Raw genomic sequence first — 14,190 nt, forward strand, 5'->3', positions numbered from 1 at the left:
GACATTATTTGCAGATTCCTCTGGTTTCTATGGTTGCTTGTTAACCAACACAAGAAAAACATCCTCTGTGGCTGACAAAACATGTACCAACAAGAGCGATACCACTTCGAGCCTGAAACCCTTTGCTTGGGGGTGCAGAGGCAAGGGATGTTTAGGCTGCTTGTTGGAGGAGATAAGGGGAAATAGTTTTCATTTTCAGGCAACAAGACCCAAGGTTAATATCCTTAGGATATAATATGTCAAAATACATCCAAGTACATGGATAACATATCAACGCATCACTGATTCACAGCACCTTGGACTCGTCAATTGTTTTATAGAGCGTTAGGCTCCAGTTAATAGTATTTTCTAAGTGTTAATCCCCCTTTTTCAAAACAAGACCATTCAAAGTATTTATCTACACTCATATCACCTGATCATACACAGGTTATTAAGTTATTGGTAGATTCTGAGAGATTGGAATCCAGCAGATATGTAGCCAAAACACGCCTGACTCCTGGAAAATATTGCAATTATTGCTTATTGGGCAGCTGCTAGTGGAGTCAGTTGTGGTTGCTGCCGGACTCACCCTAAGGGAAGGTCAAGCATGTTTTGGCTACTATTTGCTGTATTCCATTGGCATCAGTTGATATTGTATAGGAACATTACTTGACACCTAAGTCAAGTCACAGTCTCTCAGAATCGACCAATAACCTAATAACCTGTGTATGATCAGGTGATATGAGTTATACATAACAAGATTATTACTGCCCCTTACAGATAAAAAGACAGCTTAACTTTACACATGTTGTTGTTATAATGGAGGTGGATGTATCATTCATCTTACTAAAAACAGCAATGCTCATATTTGCATTTACACCACCGGGCTAACACAGCTATCAAAGTTTGGTGTACCAATAAATTGTGATCTACCATAGCAAGATCTTTTGGTTTCACAGGCTGCATACAGTGCTGTGACAAAGTATGTGTTACCTTACTGATATCTTCTTTTTTTTTTTGTCACACTTAAATGTTTAGGATCATCAAACTTAATTTAATATTAGAGAAGGATAAACTGAGTAAAAACGAAATGCAGTTTGTAATTGATGATTTCATGTATAGAAGTAAAAAAGCTAACCAACCTTACCCAGCCCTATGTGAAAAAGTAATTCTCCCCTTAGTTACTACATCAACCAATTGTCCAAATTTAATTGATAGGTTAAATTTCACTACACATACCTAGGCATGATTACTGTCAGCCCTGTTGAATCTATACATCAACTAAATAGGACCTGTCTTACAAAGTGAAGTAGGCTAAAGGCTTCAAAAATCAGCACATGATGTCATCTGTTTAAAAACAGATGAAAAACAAAGTCATTGACATCTTTCAGTCTGGAAAGGGTTACAAAGCCATTTCTAAGGCTCTGGGGCTCCAGCAAACCACGGTGAAAGTTGTTATCTCTCCAGTCCTACATCTCGTACCTAAAACATAATCTAATATTCTTTCTAATGTACAGTTAAGGCAGACAGCAAAATGTTTATAAAATATGCCTACAAGAAACAAATAACTAAACTGTTTGAAATTACCATTATTAATATTTTAGGAATGCATTTTAGGAATGCAGTTTGTCTGACATATTTAATATGTTGCTGTTGGCTTCTACAGTTTAGAATGCATGATTAAAGTCCCGGGGGAAACAGTATTCTTTATAAAATGTAGCGGTTTATACAGTGATGTAGGTTAATATTGACAAAACCTGGTTTATATCATCCTGTTTCAATATACTTCCTGCAGATCTGGAGGCAGCCATTGTTTTCAGTCATGTGATTTTTGCATGATACTTCCTGCTCAAATCACACTGAGCTTATTCTTTATGGTAATGCTAATGAAGTTCTGTATTCCATAAACTCTTTTTAGAGTATCAGTGTCTGGGTGATTAAGACACTCCATTGTTTACCACAAGGAGTATGATGAGGGTGTTTCTCTAGTAGATTGGCTACGATTGGCTAGATTGGCCTTAAAACATGCAAATATATATATATATATTTTTTAACATATCAGAAGGTACCTATATATTCTGTATAGCATGAATTATTTGTTAAAAGTAATCTGAATTAATAAAATGTTTAGCGTTTAAGTTTAATTATGAGGGTATGGCATAACTCTGGAAAGGGCAAAAGGGAGCACATTTGGAATTGTGTATGGAGCATATATTTCTGGCTAAGTGTGCCTAGGAGATGGCTTATTGTTGTTATGTGAGGAGGATACATCCAAAGTCAGTTGTTTAAAACCCATGCAAAGTCTAACATGTGTAATTAATTTTCTCTTTAAAGGAATGTTTGGACAAATTATATATATTAAAATTGACCTAAGGTTACACTTCAGCAGGGGCCTTAGCAGGCAGTTTTAGTTTATGTTACCTATAAATGCAAAACAATGGCATGCAGTTTGAATTAGGTAATCACAAATTTTAAATACATGAATATTGTGATAACTTAAAAAGAGTTAAATAGGTTAATTAATGCAAAAAATAAATTTGCATTTTAGCACGTAAGTTATTTAAGTAGCATTTAATAGTGATGATGAAAACTTTTTTTTGTTACCCATTGCATACTTGGGAAAAGGAAAAAAGACATTTATATGCAAAAGATATAGCTCTGAAACAGTAGTTAAAACAAAAACCTAGCCTTTTATGAATTCTTACTTGGGAGAGTCTCATTTTAGCCTCCTCCTGTCATTAGAGCAAAAATCAGCATTTTAGACTATCAAGGGAAGCGAACACTTTAGGCATACCGCATCAGCGGGATGTGGTTGATATCCCTCTAGGCAAAGTGAGCAAGGAGGTCCACATCTGGATTCACTCTTACGCTTGGGGAGAACACCAAGAGAATCCCAAAGGGAGAAACACATACCATAAGTTATGAGACAAGCTCAGCTGAGAATGGACAGTGTTAAATGAGATTTAAGATGACAATAGTGGTCATCCCTGCCTAGTACCTGAATATATTGTTATATGGTAGGCCACTGGATATTATAAAATGTAAAATATAAAATATGATATTAGTACCTAAAATAGTGATTTTCTAAAAATAAATCCATAATTTGTGATTATGTGACAACTTAAAGCGGTATGATTATAAAGTATGAGTCTGTTTAGGGTTTTAAAAAAAAACATTAGTGCCATAAAGTTGGTAATATCTTAACATGTACTGTTTTTAGAAAAAGCATTATGTAAATGATAATGAGTTAAGCAAATCATTTTTTGTGTTCATAAAAGCAGTAAATAGTCTGGCAACAGGGCTTGAAATTACTTTCCCTTTTGTTATGCGTATGAAACTATATATTATACATAAAATAGTGATCTGATGAGAGTGAATTTTATATTATCAATTTTGGAGCTAGACAAACACATTTAGGAGATTTTATGTGAGAGGGGGTTTACTGCCATAGGTGCCAGCAATACATTTTAGAAGCCATTTCTACTGGAATTTGGCACTGGTCATTTTATGCAATTATGTTTATGTATGGGAACAGTTATGTGTGGTGAGATTAAACATCTTAATTTAAGATGTAATTCCAGATCCTTGGTGCTGACTATTATAAACAAAATATGGAAATGGTTTTGAGACCCCCCCCAATCACTTGCAAAGAGAAAATCGTTTTAACTAAGTAACCAGAAAGAAAGAAATCCAAAGCGCTCTTCCTTCTTTGTAGAACAAATATAACGTATGCCGCGTGGGTACCCAAGGGGTCACCACACGACAGATGCTACAAGTCCAAAGCAGAATTATTCATTGCAGCTCCTTAAAGTCATTTCTTTTCTATGTTGTGGAACCGGATATAGAATGCATTTTTCTCATGAACCTGCCCAGCACAGTACTAAGTTCATGCTGTGAGCTAAATGGCCTGTTATGTTTGCAAGCATTGTCCTTTTATTAAAATTTTATATTAAATACAATGTTTGTTTTGTATTGCGTGGGTAACAAGAAAAAAATAAAATAACAAAATGAATGAATCAAAACAACAATGTTTCTCTGAATAATGATAATAATCACTCTTCTTTTATATAAAAATAAAAAAACAATGAAAGATGTTGCTAAGGAAAAACACTAGGTGCACATTAATACAGTTAGATGTAAATATATTTCTATATACCAGATTATATATACAGCTAGGGATTTTATGGTACGTATGGTAGTCTGCATGTCCAAAAAAGTATATTTTAGGAATCAACAGCTAAGGGAATTAACATTTTTTTAAAACTTATTTAATATGATTCTAACTAGTGCGTCGACAAACAATTCTAGGGACGAGCCTATATTTTGTGTAATTTTATTGGCTAAAAATATACTGAAACTTGTCTAGAACATCAGCTATGTGTTCCCTTATATATTTCAAGAAAATATCTTAAAATTTTACGAAATACGTAGCCATATTTACATTTGAATGCAACATTTTGCAGTGCTGACATTAAAATGAATGCTTCTAGCTGAGTTCACAATTCTTATCTCCACAGCTGATCAAAACATAAGAAATGTCATGTAAATACTAGAGGTGCACATATTTTATGCTTTATTCCTTGTCAGCCATAAAAGTAATGGGATTAAATTAATTTTAGAACATGCTATAAATGTAATGTATATATTTGGTGCATATTTCAAAGATATTTTGATTTGTGCACTGATGATTCTTGATTATAGCCGATGCATGGTTCACATCAGCAGATGTAATAGCGTGAATAGCAAACTCAAAATGTTTGAATGCTTTTTATGTCAAAATAGCTTTAAAACACACCTTCAATCCTTACATTGATTGAGATCAGATTTGCCAACTCCTGACTCCAATTAGCTTTTGTTGAAATGATTAGCGTAGGGGTTCACATGCGGTTACCAAACTACACTGTGAATGTTTGAATCATGTATTCAATATGGACAAGAACAATACAATAATTTGTGTCCTATCAGAAAAAAAAAACAGATTGTGCTTGTTCATTATTGTAACTTAGATAATCTTATCTTATATTTTATGTATTCATACATAAATGTTGGTAATTCCAAAGGGTTCATTGCAGCAGAAAGGTCCTGCAACTACTTTTGAATTGTCATTTATCGCAAAGTGTTCTCTAATTTTCATTGGGAGATACCCAGATGCATTAATAAGAATATTCTGACCTTTGACTATCATTTTTGTTCCATTCCATCACCAATGATAGAATGGGTTGTTAATCAGCCTTCCAATGTGTGGTTGATGTGTGCCAAGTTAATGCCTATAGAAATACCATTCATAAATCACTCTGTTTAACTTTCAGAGTATTTGAGAAATGACAATGCTCTAGAATCTAGACGCTCTCTTCTCAGCTAAGAGGTTTTTTTTATTACTCCAGAGCAAGAATGAAACATTATCTTTACTATGTACTAAGGGGCATTGCACATTGAGCATTGCATGTACAGGGGGTAATAAAATAGATTTGCAAGCATATTGCGTGATTTTAACGGCCCTGTGTCTTAATTTTTGATACACTGCTTCCATGTTGGAGATAAGATGTACAGTACTTTACTTGCTTAAGATTTTGGCAAGCCTTCAAAGGTTCCCTGTTCACGGGATGATATTCATCTGGAACTTAGGTTTTCTAGTTTTATTACAATAAGGGTTCAGGAACCTTGAAACAAGGGCTCAGTTTATGCAGCGAAAAGTATTGCTGTGAAGAAGAGTACATAGTCAGGGATTGTAGAAGTAATGTAAAGTGCCTTGTGCTTGTGGAAGTAGTGATTGGGCAGGTAAAGAATAGCGCTTTAAAGACTGGACCAAACTTGCCAAGATACTTTCCTATAAACAAAAATATGCAACACTTTTTTTTTTTTTTAACAAAATACCAGTAGAAACATAGAATTTGATGCCAGATAAGAACCATTGTCTAGTCTGCCCATTTTTCCTGATGTAAGGGATTCAAACCTTAATCAGTCTTGGGTCCCGTCTTAGATTCAGGATAGCTTTACGTTTATCCCATGCATGTTTAAATTTGCTCTTATCCACTACCTTCTTGGTAAAGTAAAAAGATCAGAAGCAAATTCTAGCTATAAAAATATACAAAAAACATGCAGATGCTATTTGGAACAAACAAAACTAATGTAAAATATGTTACACGGAAATCAGGCCTTAAATAATCGTATTAGTTCGATTATAAGACAAGGGTTTTTTTTCAGTGCGAATGCTCTGAAAAATACCCCTCATCTTATATTCGAGGTCGTCTTCTAATCAGACCTCAAATAGAGGTCTGACTATAAGACTAAGATCCAGATCCCCGCAGCACTGCAGGGGACCTGTATCTTCCTCTCTGGCAGCCGGTGGACGTCTGCACGACGTGCCGGGGCTTCTATGACAGAGCGACGGCATGACCTTCCGGTGCTCCACCATAGAAGCCCCAGCGGAAGTACCGGCCAGCAGCAGGAGACCTGGATTCTCCTTTCTGGCAGCCGGTGAACGCCTGCGCGATACGTGCAGACAACCCCTGCTGCTGTAGGCTCTAATTCCAGGGCCTCTATGATGGAGCACTGGCGTGAAGTGACCTTCTGGTGCTCAGTCATAGAAGCCCTGGCGGAAGTCCCACGTAGCAGTGGAGGTTGTCTGTTTTTTTATAACTCACATCCTGAGATCTACTGGTTCCCAAGTTACACATTAGTATTTGGTGTTGCAAACACAGGAAATGTAAAAAAAAAAAAAAAAAAAAAGTTAAGAAAAAATCTCACGTGCCTTGCTGGCAAAAAGAGTCAAAACATAAGCTCTACCTGCTTCCTATTACATGGCCTTCTAAATTCCTAACTCATTCATCATTTTCACCGGAAGCAAAAGTATATGTATATTTTTACTTTTATTTCAACAAATGCTCATCATCTCCCGGTATAAAATAAAACATAAAACAGTTGATTAAAAAAAAAAAGTTGATAACTAGAGCTGCTGCTTATTATGAAAAATGTGTGTTAAGATGGTCTGGATAGGAAAGGCAATACAGATGTGAACACACATGAACGAGATGCCTAACCAGGACTAATCTGTTACTGAGGCATGTAACCCAGCTGGTCTATATTCAACCCTGTATATATCCTACAAGGTGATACAAACTAAAACAATTGTTGCAATATCATTAAGCACAGTAATTGTGTGTCTTTCCATATTCCTGCCTGAATCATAATATGATCTATGTTAGTGTAACTTAAAAATAGGTATTGTCCTATACCATAGGTTACCTGTACGTATATGTTTTTTTACATAAATAGTGATTCAGTGTGACTGGTCATGTAGTTTAATATCAAGCAGCGTTTCATTGCCTGTCAGAGCATCATAGGAGGTATAGATAAGAAAAGGGGTAGAGGTTGGCTGCATCTTCTTTACAACCTCCTGGTCTCATTGTCCTGTATGTCAAAGTATTAGGACATATCACACAGACTCATATTCCATATTACCGTCTTCTTCCTTCTGTAGCTCGAGAACTATATTCAAGACAACATGAAGAAAGAAATGGTGGAACTGCAGCAGCACGCAGTGCAGAACCAGACGGCGGTAATGATAGAGATAGGCACCAGTCTATTAAACCAAACTGCAGAGCAGACAAGGAAGCTGACAGATGTCGAAGCTCAGGTAAGAACATTCCCTCTGTGTAGTTCAAATAAGAATAATAATAATAAAAAAAAATCTACTGGAGCTAATTGTTCTAAAATGTTTTTATAGACATACATCTTTACATTAACTGAGGGTTTAAACATTTACGTTGGGAACATGTTTTTAAAATGATTAATACAAAAAGTAACTTACCTTGTGTTTATAAATAAAATACTAATCTATTTTTGTTATTACTGATGCTGGCTTGCTATTACTTAGCACAACACGATCAAATTTGAAAAGTAAATTTGCATAGTGAAAGATCACCAGATCTAACTAGTAGGTCGATATGTATAAGTTTTTGTAATACATTCTTCTAAATAAGTTGAGGGCCCAAATTGCCTCTAAGATAAGAGGTTCCACAGTAGGCAGACTGAAATGTTAACCCGTTCCTCTGAAAAGATTCAAAAATACTACTTCACAGAATGCCACACCTGCTCTTTTGTTCAGGATTAACTTCAGAAAGTCATTCGTGCTTAACAACGTTTAACACAACCTGGAAATTTAACACAGTTGCAACATGCCATTGGTTTGCTATATACGTGACTCCAGTATCGCCTAAGAAGACATCTGTGTATGTAGTGTGAAAGGGCAAATTCCACTGGAAATATTCACTTAAACCCCTAAATGAAACTACAAACAGCCATAAGAGATATTTGACTATGACCCAAGACTAGGGTTTACAAAGGCAACTCTGTGTATCTTTATAAAGACAAATCCTTCTTTGACACTGTCTTTTCTTAGTAGAATAGTTCATCTTTCACTGACCAAATATTAGCTTATCTGTCTTTTCTTCTCGGGTGATGCAAAATAGATAACTTAAAAAGCACCAGCAACAAGACATTTAAACATTTATAGTAATTCCGTCTATTGTTATCCCCTGCCGCCATTTTTTTATGCCCTGGGAATTATGACTCTTCTGCATAATGCCCTGCTGAAGTTTTCCTTTTACACAGAGCAGTTTTGAAGCTTGGGGAGAGGTGTAGGAAACAAGGCTTCATTTACATTACAAGCACCACAGGGTACAAAACAATAGTACCCCATCTAAACCAAACTAAAGGTTTTACAGGAGGGCATATGATGAAAATGATCAAATTGTAATAAGTAGACTGGCCGGTAGGGGGGGCAGCAATTGCTCCACGGCCATCGAGATATCAGAAAAGAACAACACTTAATACTGGACAGACCTACTGTGGGAAGCGGACACTTAGCAAGGTCATGTACGGTGGTTTACTTGCCTTCAGCAGAAAAGTGGCAACCGCCACCATGCTTGGGCAAAGTAGCAAGTGAGTGGGATACTTGCTGACATCCCCAGGCCAGAAGATGCCAACCCTTCCCTGGGGTCACAGTTGCACCAACATTAGCAAATTTGTGTAGCAGATAAAGTATGGGCTTTAGATCAGTTTATCGAAATGTTCAATAAACTGTTTTAACTTGAAAATGCATTTGCAAACTTAACAAGAAAGGTCTTTGTACTAGAATGCCTGTATAAATAAAATGTACCTACTACAATTTCTTAGCAGTCAGGTAAGCAGCAATGTTGATATAAATTTGTGATAACAAATACTACTCCAAGATCACAACACCATAAAATCACATCCTCAAGACATATTTAGCATGTCGGATGTGAATAACAAAGTCTTCCTGTCAACAGAAAGAAGCCCCAGAAAAACATGTACTTGTAATCACTGTACAAGGACAAACACTGTTGCGGCATTGTCTGAGAAGGAGGCAGTATGACGAGGCAGAGCCTACTTGGTGGTGCGCGCACTTCCAAAGCATTTCCTTTTTTAAATACCGTCATCAATGAAATAAATAAAATTCCTCAGCATGGCCAGAGAAGATGATGAAAGTTGCAGGAAATTATTATTCTGTGGAAGTCATGCACGCTTGCCCATCACACATTTTTAACATATACCAGTAACTGTTCATTCTTATATCAGGTTTCAAACACCACCATACAATTAGGTACATAATACGTAAAAAAAATGTTTGTACGATTACAAAATAAGACAACTTAAAAATGTATTTAAATATTTTGAGGATTATTGGCGATATGCTTCGTGGAGGAAGGATACAAACTATTTGCCTCTTCCTGATTTCATCAGTTTTTGCATATTTGTCACACTTACTAATTTTAATATGACAAAAAAGAATGTAAGTAAACACAAAATGCAGTTTTTAAATCACAATTTCATGTATAGGAGGGAAAAAAAGCTATTTAACCCTACCTGCCCCTATATGAAAAAGTAATCACTCTGTTTCATTGATAATTGTGTTCAATTTCACTAGACACACCCAGGCATGATTACTGCAAATCCTGTTGTATCTTAACATCAATTGAATAGAACCCGTCTTACAAAGTAATGTAAAAGACTCGCTGCCAGTTATCGCAGATAACTGATATTAGTTGTCATGTTTAGGGGCCAATTACTTTTTCACATGGACGCTTAACTCTTTACATTCAATACATGAAATAATAATTTAAAAGCTACATTTTGGGTTTACTCACACTGTCTTTGTCTTATATTCAAATAAGTGATCTGAAACATTTAAATGTGACAAATACAGCTCAGTGGGTCGAGCAAAGGAGATTCTGTGATCTTCCTTACTAGCCCATGAGGGACACCGCCTGTAAAAGCGGGACAGCCTAAAATCAGAACGTTCTTGCTTAAAACGTGGCACATGAGTTATGCTCTAGAGTCTGGTATACTCAGGAGACCAGCAACAGTCTGTACTGTATTATAAAATATGTTCTGATATTCTCTATAAATTAATTTAATGCATTTTCAAACAGGTTTTTAATCAGACGACACGACTTGAACTTCAGCTTTTGGAACATTCCCTCTCAACAAACAAATTGGAAAGGCAAATATCAGATCAGACAAGTGAAATAACCAAGCTACAAGACAAGAACAGGTACAGAATATTTATGTTAAACTGACTAACCACGGTATACACTTTTTGATTTTATAGGAATTTCTGGAAGCACAGCCTTTTAATTTATATATTTAGTAAATACAAACCTATGCTTTGCGCATGACCTGTGATCCACAGTATTATACGTGGCTATGTGGAAATTGGTTGCTTGCTTAGAAAATTCTGGTGGCAGATTCTAAAACTAGACGAAAGCAGTCATTTGCCTACAAAGTAAGCAAATCTTTGGTTCTCTCCTAAGAATCTGCATCAAATTAACGGTTTAGAGTCTATATATGTGGCTAAGGGGTGAATTGGCTAAAAACAGCACAATTTACATTTTTAGCTTGTTCTAACTATATTTAAACAAGAAATATACCACAATAAGCTTGCTCAGCTGGTGTGTGCTGTGGGCTAAAATATGTTTTTGTTGTGGGACACCGGAGTTGTCAGAGGAGAGAGACAGAGATAGCCGTTGCGGGAAATCTGAAAGAGACTCTTCTGAAGAGTTACCAAGCTTACATGTTCTGCTGCTTGATCTGGATTTTGTTTCACATGTGACTTGGCAATGTACTACTGAACTACAGTCTCCATGATGCTCAGCCTACTTGTGTAGCTGAATACCATGGATTATGTTCTAGAGCAACCGGAAAGCCATGTTGCCAATAAAAACAAACCATTGAACATCCGTAAACAAACTTTTCTAAATACTTTAGGAAATTAAATTTAGGGATTAACATGGTTTTGCTTTGTGACACACTCTATTGAATTAAGGTTGATTTACTAATTCAATTTCCAGCCTTAAATAAGTACATTTTGATAGTTATTTAATAAGATTTGATCATTAAATAAAAATGCACATATATATATATATATATATATATATATATATATATATATATATATATTTGAGATTTCACTTCAGAAACCATTTGGCTCTTTTATTGTATGAGTAGCAAGTTTGTAAATCATATGACTTGTCTACAGTACTATAGATGTTTGTTCCACATACTCTTGGTTTTTGGTTACAGATTTCCTTTTCATGCAGCATAAACTGGTCTACAAACAACCCTACCAAATGTTTTTAAAAAGGTGATTATTACGGCAATAATGCTCATTTCCCCAGTGATCAATAGAGGAAATACCATCTGTTTTCATAAAACAGCAATTGTGCCAGAGTTCATAGGTTCTTCCTCAGGACGGAGATAAAAAGCATTTCCACAGACACAATGACATATTATTCCCTCTTTCTGTCTAATACAGCCTTTCCTGTGCACTAGGTGTGCAATATGTGGCTAACGCATGAGATTAAATCATAATAAAATTAAGACGCACCAAACAAGCTCCTTACAAATTTAACGTATTACTTTTCAAGGTAAAACTGTTTTAACGCATGTAATGCAATCCTAAAATCACAGATGAGAAACAAATTGCCCATATTCATCTATGCAGAACTAATCTCATTCTCAGAATGTGCCATTTCTAGGTAATTGTGTTACTTGCAAAAGTGAAATCAAACAAAAAGAAAAAAAAAATGTTTTCAGAAGTTAACATTTGCTTGATGTGCTGCTATAATATATATATATATATATCTATATATATATATATATAGATATATATATATATATTCCTACAACATTTGGTGTTTGAATCGATCAGATTGCTCCTTAGTAATAAAAAAATACAAAATAATGTGTGATACTTTAATACGTGTGTGTGAACCGTACTTAAATAAATGAATGAGAATTTTTATGCAACTTACAAAATCACAAATAGCTACAACTCTAACAAATAATTATTTTCTAATGGGGTTCAGCTAATATGGTAGTACTTTGGCTTGTTATATCATTATTTATGCATTCCTGGGAACTTTTCAGCATTGGGTGCCAGGAGTTTCAGGAGGGCAGAGCTAGACACACTTAAGAGCAAAACAACATAATGGAACAGCTAACGGGGCAGAAAGTGAATGGAAAGTAGGCAGAACCTACTCAGAGTGAATAGTGGATACTATTCTCCTTTGCGTAGAGACTGAATATATTAACCTGGGCCCTCAGGAAGGCAGAGCTTCACCCTGAGATTCTGGTCAAAACCTGGCAAGTAACCCGACTAAAAACACAACTCTTAAATGCATTGCTAAATTTTGACTTGGCATCTGATCACAAAAGATGTACTGTACATTGACAATATTGTGCTAACAGACACTGTTTCATCAGTTATTTAGAAAAGAAAGTTCTAAGCATGGAAGATAAACACACAGAACAACTTCAGGCAATGAAAGAGGAAAAGGATACACTTCAAGCACTGGTTTTCAAGCAAAATACTATTATTGAGGAGCTAGAAAAACAACTCATCACAGCTTCCGCCAACAACACCTTTCTGCAGAAACAACAACATGATTTGATGGAGACTGTACATAATCTGTTGACGAGGATGGCACCACAAGATGGTATGTAGAATATCATACAGAACAATGAGAGAGTGAGAGGGCAAACGGGCGAGAAAAAAACCCATCACCCGTCGTGCTAGAATAGAATATAATAAAGGCCACTATTATTGTGTACTTTGTGATAAGTAAGCCCCATCCAAAGGCCCCATTGTTTATGTTTTAGGATTGTGGTTTTAAGTAAACTACAGCAGATAATTCTTGCATATTCTTGAGAAGAACCTAGAACCTATGTTAAGGCAAAACATTAACTAAAATTTCAGGTTTTTTTCACATGCTTTGTGAAATATTAATTTATTTGCTGCTTAATTCGAGTAGACGATAAGTTATATCTCAAATAAGGTCTGTCATTCTTCTCCTGAACCACAAACTGCTATAACCAAAAGATGCCTATCATTTAGATAAACACAAAGCAAAACAGTGGGGTCTATTCACAAAAGGGATAGTTCTCATGATAGTTGTGATTTCAGCTCCTCAACTTCACTCTTTACTATAAAGATCTAACACTGATATGTTCCTCCAGAAAGAAAAGCTAAGATGGTGTAGTTATATGATGAACAGTTCATTGTATAAGAAAAGATCGCTGTGGTTGGACCTTCATAATATATAGTGAAGTCAAGAAGCTGAAACACAACTTTCAAGACAAATCTCCCTTTAGGGAATAGAAAACATTGAATTGTACATCAGTGCAAACTACACAAACAAGCAAAACACTGTGTAGGTGTTCTATAAATAATTAAGTAAATAAACTGTTCTGCATTATTATTTCCCCCATAACAAAAGGTCCTAAATAATAAAGCCATCGGAAATATTAAATGTGATGAAAACAAAAGTTTTGGACAGAGCTGGTGTTCTGGACGAATACCAAACAAGATTAGTTTAGCACAATAACAAAACTGTTATTTGGATCACAACATTAAGAACATAACAATTTCCATAACCATATGGGTATTAAATTTAGAAACTGATACTGCGCCCTATAAGATATTGATATTTATTTAAAACAGAAATTAGAGTTTCTAAAAAAAAAAAAAGAAGTCACATTTTAAAAAAAAAACTTAAGATGCCAAACTAGGGAAATAATGGCTTATCCCACCCATCAGTACCACCTACACTTTCGTATACGACTTCCTATTCACACTGTGAAGTCTGTCACTTTCCATAGCAGCTTGGTTTCCAATCATAAATGCAGAAT

At 35.4% G+C, this 14,190-nt stretch overlaps 2 protein-coding genes across 2 annotated transcripts in view; one reads left to right on the top strand and one right to left on the bottom strand.

Annotated features, from left to right (window-relative positions):
• The window catches only part of MCPH1 (microcephalin 1), a 130,539-nt gene that overhangs the window by 46,405 nt on the left and 69,944 nt on the right, over nt 1–14,190 (bottom strand). The gene's annotated exons all lie outside the window — the stretch shown is intronic.
• ANGPT2 (angiopoietin 2) overlaps nt 1–14,190 on the top strand; it is a 36,379-nt gene that overhangs the window by 10,995 nt on the left and 11,194 nt on the right. Inside the window, exons 2-4 of the mRNA XM_053458713.1 lie at nt 7,460–7,615; nt 10,434–10,555; nt 12,766–12,998. Of these exons, the coding sequence (XP_053314688.1) occupies nt 7,460–7,615; nt 10,434–10,555; nt 12,766–12,998 (511 nt within the window). The remainder of the gene's footprint in view (nt 1–7,459; nt 7,616–10,433; nt 10,556–12,765; nt 12,999–14,190) is intronic.

The sequence above is a fragment of the Spea bombifrons genome, chromosome 3 (genome assembly GCF_027358695.1).
Source record: "Spea bombifrons isolate aSpeBom1 chromosome 3, aSpeBom1.2.pri, whole genome shotgun sequence".
NCBI classification, from domain to species: Eukaryota; Metazoa; Chordata; class Amphibia; order Anura; family Pelobatidae; genus Spea; species Spea bombifrons.